This window comes from Myxocyprinus asiaticus, chromosome 44 (assembly GCF_019703515.2).
Source record: "Myxocyprinus asiaticus isolate MX2 ecotype Aquarium Trade chromosome 44, UBuf_Myxa_2, whole genome shotgun sequence".
NCBI classification, from domain to species: Eukaryota; Metazoa; Chordata; class Actinopteri; order Cypriniformes; family Catostomidae; genus Myxocyprinus; species Myxocyprinus asiaticus.
Window position 1 is genome coordinate 24,938,201 of NC_059387.1, and position 22,789 is coordinate 24,960,989.

Genomic DNA, 22,789 nt, shown 5'->3' on the forward strand with positions numbered 1-22,789 from the left:
ATTTAAGGAACATGGTGTTTTGTCTATGTGGGTGAAAACGACAGAGAAAAATGATATACAGGGGAGTGCAGCATCTTCAAGAATGGTACTGATTAGATCCCACCTACTGTACTAAAGTTGGGATTCACTGTAGCATCTGCGTGACCACCAGTGGCTTTAAACAGGAGGAAATGTGCCATGTGAAATGTAATGCTGTTTGTGTAAAATTTCTTTCAAAGAAGGGAAATCTCCCCTGGTCTTATGTCTTATTGCACACATACCCACGTACCCAATGTTCTGCTGCTCGGATGGCCCTCATTGCTGCAGTAATGGACCCTTTAATAATGGTAATGACGGCCTAGCAATTTTCACAGCTCTCTACACTGAAGAAGAGTCCTTTCAATGTGTAGAGGCTGTTGTTCATGTCACACTGTAGTAGTCAATCCCAATTATGTCTCTTCAATCACTCTCTTCTAGTGTGTGTGTGTGTGTGTTCCTCTAGCTATACTTTAATATTATTAACCCTTATATTAGGGTTTCATGTGTAATTGTATTTCATGCATTGCTCCCCCAGGTAACAATATCTGCAACTTCACAATGTCATGTCATGGAGTTGAGCACTAGATGGCACCATGCTGCAATATTGAAGATAAGCAAATTTTCCTCTTTAATGACAGAAAATAAAAAGCTTTATAATGACAATAAACAAATGATGCAACACAAACAGAGACATTCTCTTTTAGTTTCACTCTCTTTTCATTTTATTCTTCTGAAGTTCATAGAAACAGATAAAAAACAACAACAATCCTCTCCTCCACAGGCATATCAGTCAGGTAGAATGCAAATGAATGTATGCTATAGGCTAAATTGGTGTGTGTGTGTGTGTGTGTGTGTGTGTGTGTGTGTGTGTATGTGTGTGCGCGTGCACGCGCGTGCAAGCCAGTGTGGGTGTTATACAGTATATTCATTTTTTTCAGTCCTCCCACTGGCTTTTGACATCTTCAAAGGGCCCAGTGCCCATAGTGCTTCACAGCAATCATATTTGGACTGAACTAAACCGTGGAAGTGTTGTACAAACAAACGGAAAGAATGCAAGCCTGAGTGTCTCCGTATGAAAGTAGAGGTATGTGAATGACTTTGCATTGAATCTTCATATCCAGCACTATTCATAAGACAGAAAGGGGGAACATAGTGTGGAATCAAAACATGAACTATTAAGTTTCATTTATAAAATGAAGATCATTCTAGGTTCATTACATTTCTCATAAGGGGTACACACTTTCAAGTACAGTTAAGTACAGGGCCGTTTCTAAGCATAAGCAAATTAGGCAGTCGCCATTGAGGAAGCTGCCCCCATCACCTCACTAGGGTGCCAAAATGGTCAGAAACAGCCCTGGTTAAGTACACAGACATAGCTGGGTCAATATACCCAGAGTAAAACAACAGTGCTGATTCCTACAAAATGAAGAAAGCTGTCCAGACGGACAGATATATAGATCAGAGGAAGCTGAAGTCTGGTTGCTGGTCTAAGATCACATCTCAAAACAGTCTAATGACATTGCTGAAAGCATCATTCAGAGCACTATACTTTGATTAGTCAGAAGAGTATTGAGTACTGACTGCTGCACTGGGAGACTCCAGCATTCTAATACATAGGGTCAGGTTTAATTAGCCTTATAGGTATAGCCACTGAAAATGCTTACACAGATGTGTGTGCTGGCTGTCCAGTGATCTGGAGAATGAAGGAGCTGAGGACCAATGGGCAAATAGATGGGTACTGATCAAAAAGTAAGTTCTTGTACACCTGCCACATTAGGCGTGTGTGTGAATGCACTTGTGTACAAAACTGTCCAATCGTGTGTATGTTCATCTGTCTTTTTCCCTTTCCTTTCCTTACAGTGATTATCTGAAGCTGTGGATTCAGTAACATCAGACAAGTTGCAATGTAGCCTTTCTATTTTTCCCCTACAATTCACATCACAGATAAAAAATGTTAATTGTCTCAATGTTTACACTTCAAACATGTGCTTGGCAGATTGAGAATATGGACTTGAAAAAATTATAAGTAACCTTAAGACCCCCAAGCTGCTCTAAAGAACTACTTGCAGAGATACAGTAGTACAGTGAGAGTTGGAGCTAAAAGGGAAGCCATTTTACCTTATGACTGATTTGACATCAGTTGCCTCGGGACCGCTGAGAATTTGAAAAGTAAGTGGATTTGATTGATCAGATGCTCCTTTCCTATGCTCTCATTCTCTCTCTCTCTCTTTCTCCGCAGTGCTCTTTATCTCTCTATATCTCTTGTTTTCAAGCCTCTCGTTCACAGAGGGCAAAGGAGGAGAAAAACGAAGGGGCTCATGCATATTGATGAGCCCCTTCGTTTGTCTATGACAAGGTGATTTTTAGCATTTTTAGAGGCAGGGAGCAGCAAGATCAAATCCTTCATAGATTATGCTCCACACACAGTACAACTTAATTGGTAACCAATGCCATTATTGAACTTGAAGAATTAGGAAATTATCCATACACAATGCAACTAAACTGTGACTAGAATTACCATGGAAGCATTGCACAGCACACCAACCTGTCAGCAGAGTCTTGCTTCTTTGTAACACAACCCCCACCCCCAGCCTTCGACCTTTCCATGTTTTTTCTTTCTCTCTTACATTGTACAACCCTTTTTAGAAGATCAGCCTTCAATGCCTTTGAGACATAAGAGTATTTGGTCAGGGAGGGGGAGGTGATTGTGAGTGGTGAAAAAGGAATAGATGGAGATGTCATGAACCTCTTGATCTTTTCAAGCACTGTGAGTTTTTAATACCACTAAATCCCTAGAGACAAATATATGGTCTCATCAACACATCTAGTCTCTGAGGAGAGATGACATCAGGTGCATTATAGTCATGGCTATCAGCAGATATGAATTTGGCTGCTTGGTCTTTAGCTTAGTGCCCCCTGAAAGTCTTGGTATGATAGAGTGCTGGGGCATTACATTGGAACCAGAGACATTGTATTTCTCTATCTTTGCCTTGTTAAGGCAAGAGCTCTCCTCCACTGCTGTAAGACTGCAGACTAGAGGAGCCCCCTCTGTGATTATCTTCAGTTGTGCAGCAATGTTGTCATCCTCTCTCTCTCTCTCTCTCTCTCTCTCTCTCTCTCTCTCCTCATTGTGAGCAAAGGGTGAGCTTTAATGGCTCAACCTCAAACTCATCTACTTCTTGATTATGCCTACAAAACACCTCCTTTTAAGTATGGGAACTAGAAGACCATGTGCACTCAGGTAGTCTTATATCTCAGGCCTCCCTCTGCCACCCCCTAGGGTGTTTTGTTTCTTGCCCTCTTATACATTCTCAAGAAAGCCCCTCTCTTTTGGTCATGTGGTCAGACAGTGGTAATCTGATCAACCACACGTGTGCTGTCCACCATCTCCACACATTCAATCTCTTCCCTATTTTCTGCAGCATTCTTTCTCTCCCTCCTTTTTTTCTTGGAGGGAGGCAGGAAGGTGAGCAGGACAGGGAGGATGGCCAAACAGTGGAAGGCAGTGATGATGGCGGTGAGAAAGAGGCACCTGAAGAGTGTGCGTGTGAGGTTAGAGGGCACAGCCGCTAGGGGGAGCAGTGCAGCCCCATAACACAAGTAGCTCTGAAGGGCAGGAACTCCATGATGCTCTAGAGCCAGTTTCACCCAGCACGTACGGGTGGATTCCCGTCCTAAGGCAAATGCTGAAACTAGCGGAGCACTGGAGTCTACGGCATAGTTCACCCCATAGATCAGACATAGTACTGAGACACAGTCCAACTCTACCTGCCAGAGAGTCATGAAACCCACCAGCCCAAACTCAACAGAGGCTACCGTCATAGTTAGCCAGGCATTCACTAGTGGGTCAGCTGCCAAAAAGGTGGAAAAAAACAGCAGAAACAGTGCAGCAATGCAAGAGTTCTTCAGTGGTGCTCCGACCGATGAGGCATAGCGGTCCATATACACAAAGGATGGATTGAAGATGATAAACTTCACCCTTGAAGTCAGTGACAACTTCCTTAGTGTGTCCAGTAGGATTGACATCTCCTCTCGTTTGTTTTCTGTTGTCTTGGCCACAAGAAACATACGCGAAGCCACCACATCAAATTCCCCATCCGTACGTTTCGCAAATATAATATCGTCCGAGAAGTGCACATAGTGTGGTTGCTGCAGAAAGCCAGATCGCAGTTGTTCAGTGAAATTGCTTCGCGACAGGCTAGTAGTGATGTTCAGCCCATGAAGGTAATTGAGGTAACTTTCAAACCAGGAGATACGTTCAAATCCTTTGGTGTACTCCAGTAGGTCCTCTTGCACACTGGTGTTCCAGTATTCAATAGACTCATAGATGTAGAAGCCAATCACAGGGCTGTAACTGCTAAAATACCGCTGCTGGGCACGGGTATATGCGATAGTACTTGTTTCTGTGGCAACCACATTACTAAGATCTGAACCCTCACTGACCTGAAGGTAGCCCATGAGGGCGAAGGAAACATAGACTAAGTAAAAAAGAACTACAAAGGGTTTAACATAGGTGTTGGTGATCCAGTCGCAGTAGTACCGCTTCATGAATGCTAACAGCAGGTGACTCTCATAAGCATGCAGGGGTCCAGCTTCTGTGGCCTCTTCATTGTAATGTGTGTACATGAGGAACCGATACCAAGCTGGCTTTTGTTGAAGTAACTCTGGCTTCGGTACACGCCTGCAAAACAGACTGTGACGGTAGTTGTTTTCCAGGTACCCGGCAAACACCAGGTTGGAGCCATAGAAGGTGAGAATGTAGAGGTAGTTGAAGAGGACTGAGATACAGGCATTTTGACAGAAGAGACGTACAACCTCAATGTTGGTGAACGGACTGGCCCCAATGCCAAAGGTGACCACGTGCAAGGCCGTGCTAGCTGTGAAGGGTAGCATACAGTCTGAGAACACAGCTGCAACCCGCTCCTTTACATGCTGGTCCTCACGAGTCCGGCGCCAAGATGACAGCATTTCAAATGTGCCGAACAAGCCATGACCTGCAAGAGATAAAGAGAGAAATACTCTTTTTCAGTGATTTTACACCCAAAATGAAAAATGTGAAATGATCTAAACATAGCTTGAAATGATCTTGGCAGGCATCTTTTTCAAGAGACATAAATGGCTGCTGGGAAAAGGAGGAACATAAATAATTGAATAAAATGGTGACAAGACAGTTGCTCTGCAGCTGCATCGCAACAATGTATGTGAGGAAAAAACAGATGCTCTCTTTCTCCTTCTCTGGGGCCGCTTGTTTGAATAGCTTTGGTATAGAGAATAAGCGTATTTAGCACATCTGTACGTAGCAGCATTTTTACATCATTTACAACTCTAATCCACTTCACCTAAGTCTTTAGCCTATAGAAAAACACCATTCCTAATCTATAGCTCCAGCAGAGCACACTAATACATCACCAGCCCAATTTACTAGAAAATACATCAAAATAAAAGAAGGAGACAGTCATGAAAGCAGAGCAAATGAAGCCTCTTGGCCAACACCACCTCTATTTGCAGAGCGTGATCTAACTATAGTCTACTCTCTCCCCCTCCATCTTCACAACTGATGAATTTGTAGCTAAGAAAGCCTTATGGACTTGAGGCAAGCTGACAGCCCCTTTAATCTTGGGACACCACAGAAGCCCAAGACATTAGTCAAACTGGGTCAGCCTACTTTCAGAGGTTGACATAAAGGAAGCTGGGGTCCTACAACTGAACATAAATTCCAAATCAAGATGAAGATTATATTTTATGCACAGCAAAACACTATATTTATTTAAATGTTGAATTGTTTTAATTTGAGTGAAAATGAGCAATCACACATTTTCTGATCTTTTTTCATTCGTTTTTTTTTCCTCTCTCCATTTCTACATCACTCTCTCATGCAGACAGAGTGAGCAGATGGCTCTCATCTACAGGGTTGCCATGGCATCAGTGACTCATCATTCATAACGGAGGTTCCCTTTGTCCAATGTAGTTACTACTGCATCTCGCATTGACCTGGGAACTGTGCCCGGCACAATAGTGAGCAGAATGACCAGAAAGTGCTGACCTAAGGAAATGGCCTCCATGATTGGACACAGGTCTACTCATTTTGGGATGGTTACATGTCTCAAAGTAAAACTAATGGGTAAAAAGAAAAGACTGCTGCTAAACTGAACAAACAATCAAAAAAGAAAATAAGAGAGAGAAAGAGAGAGAGAGAGAGAGAGGCTAAATACATTCCTGTTATGAGTTTTCTGATATCCTTCTTTTTAACTGTTTTTATACAATTTCCCTCTCACATTCCCTCTCTCTACCAGTCTTTTTTGTCTTTACCATAGTCTTTACTATTTTTAACTATACTTTTTTCACTGATCTTAAAACAAAATAAAAACCATTAAAACACAATTAGAATCCTATGGAGACTGAATTATTCTCAATATGCATATCACCTAAATATCTTTGTCCATCTCCCATGACACAACACAAGAGTCTTTCTCTCTTCATAAACATGATGTTAATCTTAGCAATTATGGTCTATGATATCTCCTCCCTACATCTTTCTATCATCATCAGAGGACTGTCACATGATCCTAGATGAGCACTAATGTCCTTGTAATGGAATTTGTTTTTAAATAAGAGGCTGGTGGCTTACAGAGATAAGGCCTATGTTTTGTCAGACATCTGTAATGCTGTAATGACAGCCCTTCTTTTCTCTGAACCCTATTCAACCCTGTAAGAGTAGCCTGGAAGGCATTTATATGCAACAACATTGGATGGCTTTTGCAAGGTTTGTTTTTACTCTGTAGGACACTGCTCTGCGGGAGAGCTGCAAGGAGATTCTGCCTCTCTCTGGCTGCAATTGGAGACCAGCAGGGAGAATTCTGGGATTGCGGAGATGAGGAGTGGCACAATTGACAAGGACAAAATCAAACAGTAGAATCTTTTTAACAAGGACACAGACACGGTCTTCATGAGATAGAAAGGTAATGGTAATTGTAATTTTGTGTTGAGTGGGTGGTCAATCTAAACATGCTTTCAGTGGCTCTTCTCTATTTTTCCCAGCCCCCATTCCCTCTATCCATGATTTTCTTCTCATTTCTTCTATCTTTCCCCCCAGTCTGTTATTTTCTCTAAGTACTCTAGTCAACAGACCCCTCCTCCCACACATGGCACTAATTACTGTGTAAGAGATGGCCAAGAGAATGTAAGAGAGATAGATGTGATTTGTCAGGATGCATGCGTGTGTGTTTGTAAATAGTTGCAAGAAATCTGCTTGTGTGAATCTGTTTTGTAAGCACACAGCTGATTCATCTAGAATGGCTCATGGACAGAATGCAAAAAAAGAGGATACAATTCCTCTAAAGGCACTCTGTTGGGCTGTATTAGGAATTCCTTTGATGTGAAGTGTTCCATTTTTAATCATACACCTTGTCAAAAGCGCAGTGCGGAGGATCAGAGGCCATCAGTCAATAGCTATACTCATTGAACATGAGGGTTTTGATGAGAGCCTTAGGAATACAGTCACAGACGCTAATGTTAATTGAAGATCAAAAGAATGGAATGAGTATGAGAACAACAGTGACGATCCGTGATTAGAAACAAAAACAAAAACAAAGAACAAGTATATAAATGAGATCATTGCCAGAATGATTATGCATTATTTTTTGCATCAGGCAAGGACAGAAAGGAGAAATATAATCTTACCCAACATGACAAAAGGGATACCCAGATATGTTGAATTGTATTTCCCTCCAGTGAGGTTGAAGATGCCCGCAGAGGTGAGTGTAGCCAGGCTGACTGTCACCAGAGCCAGCAGACCCAGCCAGGGCTTAGTACGCACACAGTCCCGCATCGAGCAGCACAGCATGGCCAGCGAGAGACATACAGCCAGGCTGAAGAACAGTGGCCGCTCTGACACCCGGCTAGTCCTTTGGAAGTCCCTTTGCAGAGAAGAGGAAGTGAAGGGGTACAGGCCAAGCTCTGGATGAGCCTTTCCAAAGTTTTCCAGCTCTCTACAGAACAGCAGCTCCCAGCGGGCCGCCACAATTTCGTTCAGTGGACTAGCTGCTTGCAGGTAGTATGTGAGCTGTAGGGCTCGAGCAGAACGTACACCATCTCGCCCTCCGCCTGCCTGGACACCGCCCAGCTGGTGTCCTATGTAGGCCTCTCGCCCATCCTTGAGTCTGGTGATAGGGTAACACAGAGCGGGTATGGACCGGTTGGATGCCCGTGCCGACCGCATCTCCTCCAGAACACGCAGGATGTCATCCACGATGCAGCTCTTGCTGTCATCCAGCAGGCAGAGGTGAGCAAATGTGTAGTTGAAGCCCAGCATAGGGACCTGGATCTGAGTAATTGTGTTGTGCAGCTTGGGGTTGAGGTGTGGGGAGATGAAAAGAAACATCATTCTAATAAGTACAGGTAAGGTAACCGGGAACAAGATCAATTTTAATCAATGAACAGATGGCTATATAGGATGCCATTGCAGTTGTACAGTGTTATGAATGTGTCACATTTTATTCATTACTGAATCTTACAAATAGTAAACATCATCCTTAATAAATTCAGACACGCAGACAAATTGAGAGTATTGAAACTTTGAGCATTTGATTATGTTAACATTTTAAAGTAGTTAGTTGCAACTGTCTTGTTGCCAGGCAACAAGAAAGCATGTCACTGCAGGAAGAGTGGGCCAGCAGTTTTTCTTCATGTTTAAATACACTACAAGGAAACAAAACAAAAGAAAAACTTTTTAGAGTTTCTTCTATAGCAAACATTGTCAGAGGTAGATTGATCGCCTTGTGAGGTCAGACACTCCACATTGTTAATGTCAGAGTGATTAGACCGTGTCAGACTCAGATCACCAGGGAAGCTGCAGTCGGTAGCTGCCTCCAGTGCTCCTCTGACCTCCTCAAGCAGCATCAAAATGTCAGACACACACCAATCAGGTATCTAATTGCTCAAGCTTGATAATTAACCCTCGGATGGAGACTGAAGCTACTGTCTCTGACCTAGACTGATGGCGTTAATGAGCTGTCTGCTCTTTACACATGGGAAACAAGAATAGAAATAATGCTGGTTATAATCAAATCAATTATTTGAACCATGATGTTTCCTTCTTTTAGAACAAGATCAGATCTTGGGGGTTCACAATTGTCAAACTACATTCGACTATATCAAATAATGCCTCAGCACTGAGGAGAGCTAACCCCTTTCCCAAAGGTGGTCTGTTACTGTGATACAGTGTGCAAAGTCACACAGAGACCTGTTGTGTTATGATGTGAAGAGAATATTAAAAATCTTCTATTCCTGGAGAATACAATCCCATGTGAATATGAAGAAGTCCATAAGATGCGGATGGTGCTCACGTCTCAGGCTTGGTTAAATCAGCTTAAGAAAATTGAAATGAATGTGTCATGTAGGACGGATGTTTGATGGCAGCACATGTGAGTACTTTTCTCTCAAAAATAGTTTGTTTGCCAGCAAAACATCTCTCTGAAATATAAAGGCAAAATTTCATGTAAATTCTGCAAAAAAGGGTGGTGTTCACTTGCCAGTATGAGCACGAGTTGCACAAGTCACTTAACACAGAATGTTGGTGGCATTTGGGGGAGTGAAATTTGGAGCTTGATTTGAGAAGCTGCCTTACAGGAAGATAAAGTTGGCCACACGCTAACACTCTAAGCTGCAATGTTCCTAAAATATTTCAAATATAGAGATAGAGAGAACTTTACTTTGAAGTTAAATATCTCATAGCATAAGCACACACACAATAAATAAAGATTAATTAATATTCTATTACCTCTCCTGGGGAGATAAAAGAAAGACTTTAGGCTGATATCAGTATGTTTATGAAAATACAGCACTTGCTTTTTTTTTTTTTTTTTTGTTTTTTTTTTTTTATTATTATTATTATTATTATTATTATTTAATGAGGGTTCATTTATACGTATCATCTAAAAAATACTGTAGAAGAAGGAATAAGCTTCGGGGAATTGTTGGACTTGCTCGAAAACTAGCTAAATTAACAAAATATTGATTGGTGGAACCCAGACAACACTATTGTAACAAATCTCGCTCACCTTAAGGACTGAATTGACGTGGTGAGGGTCCAATACGCTCCCCCTGCGCGAGGTCACGATGACCCGGCCATATCTCCCGGGTGTTTGCAAGTCCGAGTAAAGCGTGTGCTTGGATCGGTTCACAGGGAACAAACTATCCACCAAGTTCCCCTCGATCTTCGCCAGGCTGTGTTTGGGCGCCAACAGGTACTCCACGTTTTCCTCTATGCGGTATCTGCTGAAGCTCGCGCCGAGCAGGATGGAGATCAACACAGGCGCGGAGGCGAAAAACACCGGGTGATTGGCTACAAAGTGTCCCAGTTTGTGGAATGACGTCCTGAGCCCCTCGTGCAACACTTGTCGCAACATCCTAGAATGCAGCAACAGCGCGAGGGCGAGGAACAATGTGCGGGTCGCGAGCCTCTCCCACCGCCTGGTCACCAGCATCAGAGATTACGAGCATCAATGTTGAACCCACGCAGCTGGATCACTGAAATGATGAAGCGTTACATTGAATCTCATGAGGTTCTACTGTGTTAGATGCATGATGTGCAGCATTTACTTTTCTGCAAAGTAACTAACATATAAGTCAGAACGAAAATCCTGTGTTTGTATGCCTTTTATTTCCTTTTTAATATATATATATATTAATTTTATTCTTCTATTTCTTGTTCTTAAATTATTTTAAAATTGACTTTTTATGTATCTTTATTTTTTATTCTTTTTCATTTCTGTGTAAAGCACGTTGAATTACTATGGTGTAGCTACGAAATGTGTTAGGCTATACAAATAAACTTGCCTTGTTAAAATAGTGAGATTATATTTAAAGACAAGCAGCGGGACATGACAAATGAGGATGTTCTGAAATATTACCAGTCACGTTTTTGCAGTTTCATGCCATCTGTGAGAGAGACCCGCCAGTTTCCATAAATGCGGTAAGAAATCATATGCTTAGTTCGCGTGACGGAACAAAATCACTTTGACGCTTTGAATACCTCCAGAGCAGCGTCTTTAGAAAGCCAGACATTAAGTTCATTTAAACACTGAATCGAACCGGTTTATATGAAACAGTGGACAGGTCATGCACGCCCAGCTTCACATTAGCTTGCGCACAGTTTCAAATGCACAAATACACTTTTGTATAATCCATTCTCTAGGATGTGCGTGTCCTAGATCCATAATAATCTGTAGGGTAAAATCAGCACCGCGCCCAGCACGACCGTTGTCCGCTGTTACCATCCGAGAAATAAGAATCTCAACCACAGACCCGCGGTGCAAAATGCGTGCCGCCGTCTCTGCGCAGCTCCAGCTCGGCCACTTGTGGCCATTTCCTTATACCGGTAGAGTCGAGTCAGCTGCTTTAATATGTTAAAGCATTCGATATTATTTTATTGCTCCGGGGAGACACAAAATAGCTCCATATAAAAGGTTCACTAGCGTAGGCGATGCGGCACTTAATTACTCAATTAATCACTGTGCTGATTCTGAAATTCCAGTTACAACCTATCAGGATGTGCTACCTGCATAACTATCAGATAGTGTGATATGGTGTGAGGCTGTACTAAGCCCTGATCCTACCCAAACCCCTAATCCCAACCCTAAAACTATGTGAATATAGCATTGGTAGCACATCCTGATAGGTAGCATATATTTTCAGGACACCTGCCGGTAAATACTGCCTCGCCTCGCGCAGTGTTGCTCGATTATGCGCGAGCGGCGGACAAGTGCGGATCACAAGTATCCCCTCCCCATTCCCAACCCCATTACACCTAATCGAGGGAATAGGGTTGTCAAAGGGCGAGAGGAAAGCTTTTCTGATTGGTCTGTTAACGTTAGACCATATATTGAGGCAATACAGAAAGAGAGATTGTAGCTATCTGATATATCCCATAATAAACATGAAGTGTGATTGAATCCGTTTGCAAATAATATATGTAGATTTCTACAAGCAAATTTATTGCCTTAGCACAGACATGATTTGAATTGTGAACAAGGAGTGCTTTAGACGTAAAGCAATCAGATTTCCGCTAATTAACACATTTAATATGTGGGTTTAAAATTGCAACAAAATAAAAAGCATTTAAAATTTTTCCACAGAACTTTACGTAAAAATTCCTTATAGATGCGACATATTTTGTCCCACTACTTGCCTGTTAGAGAAAAATCAAGTGTTTAGAATTGCAAGGCAGTTTTGATTCAGCACCACGGACAGAGATAAATGATAATGCCACTTAGATTTTTAGAGGATCCAAATTACTTTTAAGAAGAAATAATGGATATTTGTGAACACTACACTTAAATATGTGAGAGTTTACCATAATCCTTTAATCATTATTGGCACTTTTTTCAATGGCCCATATTTTCCTTGAAATTTGTGCCTATTTTCTATTGCATCCTTTTATTACATATTCAGAGAAAGATCAATCAAGGCCAGAGTTAAACTGTCTCAGACTGTCTAGGTTCTTCTCTAGGAGAAAGATCATTTAATAACACTGGAACAGTCTGCAAGGGCATGGCTCTGGACTTACCCATGCATGTCTAATCAAGAACTGAGCCCCTGGACCGCTCCAGTGCCTTCTGCTCTCCTCAAAGAGTCATTCATTCTCTCTTTTTTGTCACATATCCAAATTTGGACATCTCAATTCTTTATTGAAAGCCACGGCAGTGTCGATGTCCAAACAGAGTCTAAATGGCAATGTACGCAGCACATTTCCTTTTCCTTCCTCTAACCTTTGACCTAAAGCAGAGCTTATAATGAACATCACTGTTTTATATGGTTATTGCCATGGAAACCATTGTCAATACCTCCTGTAACCCATGCTTTGCCATATTGCTCAAGCAAACTGACAAAGAGTGGTTTCCATGGTTACAGCTTTGGGCACCATTGTAACTTCACAGCTGAGAGTGCAGGTTGCATTTAGTGTCAGTTATGATACCCATTTGAGTGGTTGTCTTTGTGTTTGTGCCAGTGTTTAAAGCCTCAGGATGAGTGAATGTGTGTACTATGCAGGTTTAGAAGAAAACACTATGATTAAAATTGATCTAGCAGGCTTCTTGATCTATAAATGTGAATACTCATTTCACACATGCTGTTCAGACTGCAGAACTATCTGACAGTGAAAAGTCCATGAAACAAGTCTGGTTTTGATAGCAGAGAAAAGATAGAGGGAGTTTATTTTAAGAGAGAAGAGGAAAGGTGAAGTTGCTGTAAAAGTACCATAAGAGTAAGTTAAGTCTTCAGTGAGAGGCGGATGTACAGAGTTTGTCTCTGGAGAAAAGAGATGAGGTGGTTGTTTGGTCTTATGAAGTAGAACTATACAACATAGAGTGCAATTGATCTTTTCTGAAAAGAGTCAACAATCAGAGATCTCACTGTTTAGAGAAAACCTGGAATGAATGGAGCTCAGTCTACTTCCTATGCAGTACTTCCTCTGAGTCTTGGGGAAAAGTTGCTGTGATAGAAAAAGGAGGAGACCTGGAAAGAGAGGGAGATGGAGAGAGAAGCATGGAAGGAGTGAAAATGTGAACTGAATGTCAATGATGTAGTTTTTCCGCTATGATTTTTTTCCTCCTCTCTAATCTTTATCCTCATTTTACCTTAGACTTTTACATATACTATATGAGGTAGAGAAGAGATTCAGGTTTGCTGATGTTTGTCTTCATGCTGTGGCATCTTTGTACCATTTATTCACCTGAGAGGTCTGTATATTTGTTTACTTTATGGAACACATTTGTACCCAGGAGTGAGTTAAATCTTTTTTTAGGGGTGAGGTTAGAGTATTGGTCTGTAGTAAATATTTATTATATTATAGTATGAGCTTGATATAAAAATACAATTTAGAAGTCTGATATGATATGGCCCCATTAAGATTTAACTTTAAATTGCTCATAGCTAAGTAAACATTTGTGTGTGTGTGTGTGGGCAGGTTTAAGTGGTTTACAAGGACTTTTTTTTTAGGTAACAAACTGGTAATTACAAGGATATTATGCTATAAATGTGGTTTATGAGGACATTTCTAGTATCTCCATAATTCAAATTGCTTAAAAAACATACTAAACGATGTTTTATTGAAAATGTAAAAATGCAGAAAGTTTTTTATTAGGGTTAGGTTTAGGGTTAGGGGATATAATCTATAGTTTGTACAGTATAAAAATCATTATGTCTATGGAGACTCCTCATAATGATAGCTGCACCAATGTGTGTGTGCGTGTGCATAACATAATGTAGGTAAACCTGACAATAGTAGTCTATGGAAATTCCTCATAATGTAGAATACAAGTACAGGTGTGTGTGTTTGAATGACACACACGCCTCTTTACCTCATTGTGCTTTCATGTCTTTTTAGCTTGAGGGTTTTCTGTTTGCCACCAACACCTTTCTTTGTATCATCTTCTCAGTCTACTGGGATCTATGCCCTTGTATACTATTCCTCCATCCCTCCGTCTGTTTGTCCTATTGATGATTTCATCCTGAGAGGACAAACACAAATAGATCAGATGAAGTGGAGATTGAGTGTTGTGTGTATTTACTTTGTGGGCCCCTCATATCTGATGACAGAGGATTATAAAAGCACTCCATACTGCATGTGTCTCTGCCTTTCTCTTATACAGAACTCAGAGAATGTGAACAAATCATGATAATTGGAAACAGACAAAGGCAGGAAAAAGATGAATGATGAACATATTTTGAGAGATTAAAGTTTGTGAATATGAATCCTGAGGATTACTGGAACACTGCATCATGCTGACTCAAACTGGGCACAAGATCTGCAGTGTAATCCTCACCACATGCTCACAGAAATGCTAAACATGGTTACAAATGAGTCAATTCAAGAAACGACACGTTTATCTACTGTAATAGGTTGGGACTTTTCAAATTATTATTATTTTTGTATACAAAGCAAATGATCTTTACTTTCCCCTGCCCCTAAAAATAGAAACTTTTTTAAAAAAATTTTTCATTTTTTTTTTTTTTCATTTTTAGATTTTCATTAAAACATTTAGTATGTTTATTAAGCTGTTTTCCTATTTTACTGTTGGCTTGTCTATACAGTGGTGATGATTTCAGGTTTTGCTGTCCTCAGGTTCTTGCCTACAATTTAGAAAAAAAAAAAAGAGGCTTTATTATTTTTTGTTGCCAAGTGGAGAAATTTCATGTAATTTAACCCTTTCATACGTACCGTCAAACAAAGTGTGACAGTTCACAGCTTGTATATGCACAGCCATCATATCTAAACGTGATCTTCCCATGCATGCAGCCACATCTGTTTAGGTGCAGATGGTTTTCATTCACACAAAGCAACTCAAACAGTATTTTCAGGCATATAATACGTTTGTTTTCTGAAACAGACAGACAAATTATTGCAAAAGCACCACGATAACAGTTTAAAACTCGTATACTCACAGTGAGTGAGTCACATCTGTTTACTTTAGCACTTCTCTCTCTCTCTCTCTCTCTCTCTCTCTCTCTCTCACACACACACACACACACACTGTCTGAGATGTGAAACTGATATGATTTGTTTATTTGCTTTTTATTAAAAAATACTCGTCTACACTCTGCCCCCTCTACCGGCTGTGCAGTGTCATGTGCAAAACAACTCACTCCAGGGGGCACTGCAGGGGAATTTAGACCCTACTTATGAAAAGGTTAACTTTAGTCATAAATTGGATGTGGCCTCTTTAAGAGTTTTGTGACGCCCGCTTACACACGTGTGTACAGGTTAGAATGTGAGAGCGTAAGTTGTGCAAGAGAGCTCCCGGTTTTGTTCATCGGTTGATAATTCTTTGGGTAAATATAAAATTTTACACAGAATGCTTATAAACTGCATTAAATATGTGTCCACAAGAGTCGAAAACTTTAGTGTTTGTTATGGGTTATTTTTGAAGGATGCATATGGATTGTATGTGTAGAGTTTGATCATGTTTGTGAACGTGCAAGAACTGGGTATGTAAATTTAGTATTAATCAAATCTTATTTAATGCTTTATAGCCCAGAGTGTTTTCCAAATAAGTGTAATACATGTTATATGTGTAATGAGAATTCTATTGTTTTAAACTATTATACCTCTCCATAAAGCCTGGGTTAAAATAAATAAATAAATAAAGTGAGTATGTACTGAGGTGATGTATGCTGAAGCATATGGGTGGGCTAATGCAGGGGTTTTCAAACTGGGGTCCGGAGACCCCCAGGGGTCTGCAAGGGGGTGCTAGGGTGTCCATGGAAAATTTCAGAAAAAAAAAAAAAAGAAATTTTAAATAAAAAAATTAACATTTACCAGATTAGACATTATTACTGTTCCATTCTATTTTTTATGTACTACAAATAGATTTGAATTTAATTGAAAATGTTTTTCTTGAGGTTTATAAATGTAACATTAGTAGGGGGTAGAAAAAGATATGTGGTCAACTTAATAAAAAGTAAATATTTTCCAGTTATTTATTTCTTTCAGATATTTTATTTATTGTTATAAAATAATAACAATATAGAATCCAATTAAGGAGTCCCTTGCAAAGGTGTCATCATATTTGTGGGTCCTTGGAATTAAAAAGTTTGAAAACCCCTGGACTAATGCTCTGTTTGTGTTTATTTTGCCTCTACTGTATTTCGTTGAACCATATTTCATTTTTGTATTTATTTGTGCCGTATTTCTTTCTACTGAGTTTCATTGTGCTGAAATTTACTGAATAATTTTTGCTCTCATTTGGGACATTGTTCTTTTTGAGTCACATTTACAAATTGTCAGAAAAGTCCTGGACTGTAATAAAATTTTTCATTTTTCAAATAAGCTCAAAGGCACAGTTTTGTATTTTCTTTATTTAATCTTTTTAAATACAATACAGCCCAACCGACTGCTGTTTTTTCCCCCTTTTTAATAAACAGCCATCAGAATAAAACTCCAAAAGATATTTTTGTATCCTGTGGTCATTATTTTCTACCCACCAGCTACATTTTAAAGGGACAGAAAAAAAAAAAAGAAAAAAAAAAAGCAATCTGTAAAAATTTACTTTTGACAATTCTATACCTACATTTTTATACAATTATTTGACATGTCTCGTTGTACAAATCGTGGCAGTTTCCTGGTAAAATACTAAATAAAAACACTAGAGGCACTACAACAACAATAACTTTTATTCCCTATCACACAAATCAAAAGTAAAATGGCAGATTATCAGTTAATCAATTCTTACTCTTTGCCCTCAAAACACTTTTACTATAGCATGTGACTTATAAGGCGATACATTTTAAAGTTTACATTGCATACTGTAACCAGACGACTGTGGTATAAGTCCTGCATGTAGGTGGACACATAACCTGAAAGCGTCAAGCAACACAAAATTAAGTGGTTAATTCAATAGTTGCATTTATCATTAACCTTAAAAAACTCATCTGTTTGGGAGAACATTTAACTTGCTTTAAGCACCACACAGTGGACATTATGTGCACAGTATATGACCCACACAATGTCATTTTGCAAAAATGTTGACACAGTTACATAATTTTTATGAGATCAGGCTGTATCTAGGAGAATGTTCAGCTTGGAGATTCGGTTAAATAACTCCTTTTGTGTACCATGCCAGAAAGAAAGAACAACACAAGGGTGAATAAATAATTACAGTACTATAACTTCAGGCTGGGTTAGCCTTTAACCCTTGTGCATCAATAAAACAAAGTTACTCAGAGGTCCTTTGAGGACAAAAATATCCATGTCAAAAAACTGCCATAATATTATATAATAATATTATTTTCCACTTTCAATTAGTTAATTTTTTTAACCAACATAAGTCCTGATCATAACTACCAAATATTCATTCATTTTCAGGATTTTAACCCTTTAAATGCCAGTTTGTTTATATAATGCCACTGTTGTTTTTTTTACACACACACACACACACACACACACACACACACACACATTTCTCAATACACACATACAAAACACACTCTGATATCCATACCAACACACCCACACAATTTTAGCTGCATAATTTATTCAGTTGGCCTGCAGTGCTCTATAATACAGCAAACAGAAAATAGGAAAAAAGCATGTATTTGCTCTATAGGCTAAACTTGAGAAAAATGGCCCATCTGGTGGAAAATATTAAAAATTAAAATTTTGAAGCCAGGACTCCGGAATGAAAGCATAATATCATAGAATTCATGATATTATGCTTTAATGGCACTGGGATCAAATATTGGGTTTCACTGGGGACATTTTGTCCTGAAGGTCCTGATTGTAACTATTTTGTGTACACAGTGTATTATAGATGTATTTTAGGAACTGAGGTTGAAATATCAAAATTCCCCCCAAAATACACACCTCTGGCAAAATTTATGCCATTGGCATTAACACAGCCAAAATGATAAAAAAAAAAAAAACAAATCTGAAAAAGACAAAAATGTCTTGAAGGTTGCACAAGGGTTAATATAAAGAGAATTGTGCTTTCATCGGTTAGGCAGATAGATTGAGCTCTGTGGGGGGAAACTCTAACGGTAGAAGATTGAGATGTCAGCACATGCAGCACTGGGAACACTGGACCACTGAGCCAAAGCGTCCCTTTATTTTCTCTGTCCCTCTCTCTAATTCTCTCTTTTTAATTACAGTCTAAAACAGCATTAGCTTGGCTATCAAATAAATTAGCTTGCTTTATATCCTATTTTCCTTGCCTTAACTCACTTTACGCAGCCATGTAGAAAAGGACTCGTGTTCTGAGCAATTTACTATCCTTCATCAAGATGCCTCCTTCACTCACTCATACTCACTTGCCCTAAGCTAATTCAATGACAAATGTTATCTCATTTTAAATGAGTCACCCTCATTGAGATATTTGATGTTCTTGTTTAATTCACAGCATTTGCAAAAGAATGAGAGGAAAGTACGAGAAGTCAATCCCCTGTCCCTGGAGGAACCGGAAGTCAGTGTCCATTAAGAGAAAGCGATTAATGATTAATTCGTTAATAAGCAAGATAACAGTCAGTGAATGATTATGAGGGATGGAGATTATGTTCCATTTGGTTTATTGCTCTGGAACAAAGAAAAAGTGTACAGCTATCCAGGTATTCATGACCTAAACAGGGCTACAATAAGACATATCGACTCAAGCCATTCATCTTTGTAATTCCTTTTCTATCCAGGTCCCCTCACTCAGCCTAATAATTAATTGTCATATTGTCTTATGATTGATTTAGGTTTGTTTTGAGGATAGTATACCCATAGGGACTATCTGATTAAGTCGATGAACATGAACATGAAAGAGGGACAGCGGGAGGATGGATGAATAAGAAGATGAATGGTTGGATAGAAGAGCTCTGCAGCATTTCTGAGATGTTGAGGTGCAAATGGAGATATTGCTTACATGATCCCAATTCCATGCAGAAGAACATGCTATATTTAAATGGATAGTTCACAATAATAATAATAATAATAATAATAATAAAAATAAATAATTACAATTCTGTCATTGTTTACTCATTCTCATGTTTTTCCAATCCTGTGTGACTTACTTTCTTCTGTGGAACACAAAAGGAGATGGTTAGCATAATGTACTGGTCATTCTTTTCCATACAATTACTCTAAATGGGAACTGGAGCTTTTAAGCTTTAGGACTCAGAAGCACCATAACAGTAGAACATATGACTTATGCACTATATTCCTTCTTCTGTCTTCTGAAGCAATGTGATAGCTTTGTGTGACACACGGACAGAAATTTAAGTTGTTATTCACTGCAAGTCTTGACATACTGTATGTGCTTGTTCTTTTTTTTTTAAAGAAGTTGTGATGTCCTTTCAATGAATTTGTTGACTTAATACACAAAAGCAGAATGAATGACACCTTTATGAAATGGACTGATCTGGTTCTCGAGTACAACTCACTGTTTGCGGTTTCCAAGTTAACAGCTCACTGAGGGGAAGATTATCAGTGATTAACGACTTAAATGACTGTTCCGGGTCAATGCAAGCTAAGCTCAATCGACAGCATTCGTAGCATAATGTTGATTACCTCAGAAAGTAATTTAGACTTGTCTTTCTTTTATAAAAAAAAAAAGGCTGTTACAGTGAATAGAAGAGAGTGGAGCAAGTCCGTAAACATTCAAATACACACTAATTCAAAAGTATAGTCACAAGACGTAAACATTATACAGGTTGACATGATTTTGGTGTGATAAAATATTTGTTCTAAACGATTTTAGTGTCATAAAATTGCTTACTGTGTTTTGTAATATTGGATATAACTTTACATTGATATGGTAAGGAAGCAATTTTATCACACTAAAATCAAGTTAACACGTAATGTGTTTAGGTCTTGTGGCTAGACTTTTATAAAAGTGTGTATTTGAATGTGTATGGACTGGCCCATTCACTTTTATTGTAAGTGCTCTGTAACTACGATTTTTGCCATTTTTTTTTTCTCATAAATTTATTTTTGTGGTAATCAACATTATGTCACAAATGCTGTTGACTGAGTTTAACTTTTATTGAATCCGGAACATTCCTTTAAATTTTTGTTTTCACCCAAACCTATCAAATGATTTCAGAAGACATGGAATAGAACACACAAGGCATTTGGACCACTTTTATGGTGCTTTTGCATCCTTTTTGTGTCCACTTCTGGGGCAGTGGTGGCTCAGCAGTTAAGGCTTTGTATTACTGATCAGAAGGTTGGGGGTTCAAGCCCCAGCACCACTAAGATGCCACTGTTGGGCCCTTGTGCAGGGCCCTTGAGCAAGGCCCTTGACCCTATCTGCTCCAGGGGCACCATATCATGGCTGTGCTCTGACCCCAGCTTAGCTGGGATATGTGAAAAAAAGAATTTCACTGTATATGTGCTAATGCATGATAATTAAATAAAATTATTATATTTTTGTGATTGTATTGAAAAGAGCAACCAGTAAATCATTCCAAACTTCTCCTTTTGTGTTCCATAGAAAAAAGAAAGTAATTCAGGTTTGGAACAACATGTGAGTAAATGATGACAGAATTTTCATATTTTTCAATGACTTATTCCTTTAAACATCAACAATGGCCTTTTATCCAATAAAATAAAACTCCTCAAATAGATCCACACAGACAGGCTGAAAGGGCTGGTGTGAAAGGGCTGATATGCATCAGTCATGAGTAAGCCAAATATTTACTGCTTTAATTGAGAGAAAGTTAAATATGTAAATGATGGGCTATAGAAACCGCAGCCTGCATGGTTGTGTGATGATTCAGCCCCATTGCTTCATCACACACACCTACGCACCTGTACACTACACATAATAAGCAATTTTAATCTTACTTTAATACGTAATGCTTTATTAATGCTTCTGCATCAGCCGCTGTAACTTAAAACTGTTAGTTTTTTAATGGAGAAAAACTACAACTGAACTGCAGAGAGAAAGAGGGGAAGAGAATGAGAGAGAGCTATTCTTACACAATGACTCAGCACATCCGATCTTTACTTGCACACACACTGACACACACACACTGAGCTTGAACGTTACAATCTCTGCGTCCCACTTTGTATGTTTTTGTCTATGTCTCTTGGAAAGGTTTTGGTGTCAGCGTGTTTGTTTGAATTGCTCTAAAAAGCATTTCAGAGTGCTTGTAACAGGTGCATCATTATGTACAAATCAATCGGCTCAAGCTATTGCCATGAGAGAGACAGTTTTCTACAGCAAAGTGAGCATTGATTCATCATTTTCTATTCTGTGTCAGTGTTTTTCTCTTGTTTTCCACTCAAAATATTTAAACATCCTTAAAACAAGATACATTTACTCGAGAAGCAAAATTGCATATATACATATATACAGTACATACATATACAGTATATATATATATATATATAAACACTGGTAGCCAAAAGTTTGGAATAATGTACAGATTTTGATGTTTCGGAAGGTAATTGGTACTTTAATTTACCAAAGTGGCATTCAGCTGATCACAATGTATAGTCAGGACATTGCTGATGTAAAAAACAGCACCATCACTATTTGAAAAAAGTCATTTTTGATCAAATCTAGACAGGCCCCATTTCCAGCAGCCATCACTCCAACACCTTATCCTTGAGTAATCATGCTAAATTGCTAATTTGGTACTAGAATATCACTTGACATTATATCAAACACAGTTGAAAGCTGTTTGGTTCATTAAATGAAGATTACCATTGTCTTTGTGTTTGTTTTTGAGTTCCCACAGTATGCAATAGACTGGCATGTCTTAAGGGCAATATTAGTTCAAAAATGTCAAAAAAGAAACAGCTTTCTCTAGAAACTCATCAGTCAGTCATAGTTTTGAGGAATGAAGGCTATACAATGCTTGAAATTGCTAAAAAACTGAAGATTGCATACAAAGGTGTACACTACAGTCTTCAAAGACAAAGGACAACTGGCTTTAACAAGGACATAAAGAGATGTGGAAGGCCCAGATGTACAACTAAACAAGAGGATAAGTACATCAGAGTCTCTAGTTTGAGAAATAGACGCGTCACATGTCCTCAGCTGACTGGAAAACAATAAAAAATACAGATAAATAAAATGACTGTACAAAAGCTGATTCAATGTTTATCTTCTATGCCCTGAATGTGACAGCACAAAAGTGAAGTTTTATGCTTTAATGCCATATCCTAATGACAAAATAACACTCTGCTGAGAGCTACACTGCTTGTATTGATTTATTAAGTCTATGATTATATAATCAGATTTTATTCACACTGTTTGTTGCACAGCATCAATATACTGTAGAGTCGTATTAT

At 39.0% G+C, this 22,789-nt stretch overlaps 1 protein-coding gene across 1 annotated transcript; it reads right to left on the reverse strand.

Moving 5' to 3' along the window:
• Positions 1 to 735: 735 nt before the first annotated feature.
• Positions 736 to 10,596, reverse strand: LOC127434392 (patched domain-containing protein 1-like). Its single transcript, XM_051687096.1, has 3 exons — positions 10,077 to 10,596; positions 7,699 to 8,362; positions 736 to 5,012 (listed from the first exon to the last, which is right to left on the reverse strand). The coding sequence occupies exons 1-3, from the start codon at positions 10,500 to 10,502 to the stop codon at positions 3,361 to 3,363; spliced, it is 2,742 nt and encodes a 913-aa protein (XP_051543056.1). The 5' UTR covers positions 10,503 to 10,596; the 3' UTR covers positions 736 to 3,360.
• Between the last annotated feature and the right edge of the window lie 12,193 nt (positions 10,597 to 22,789).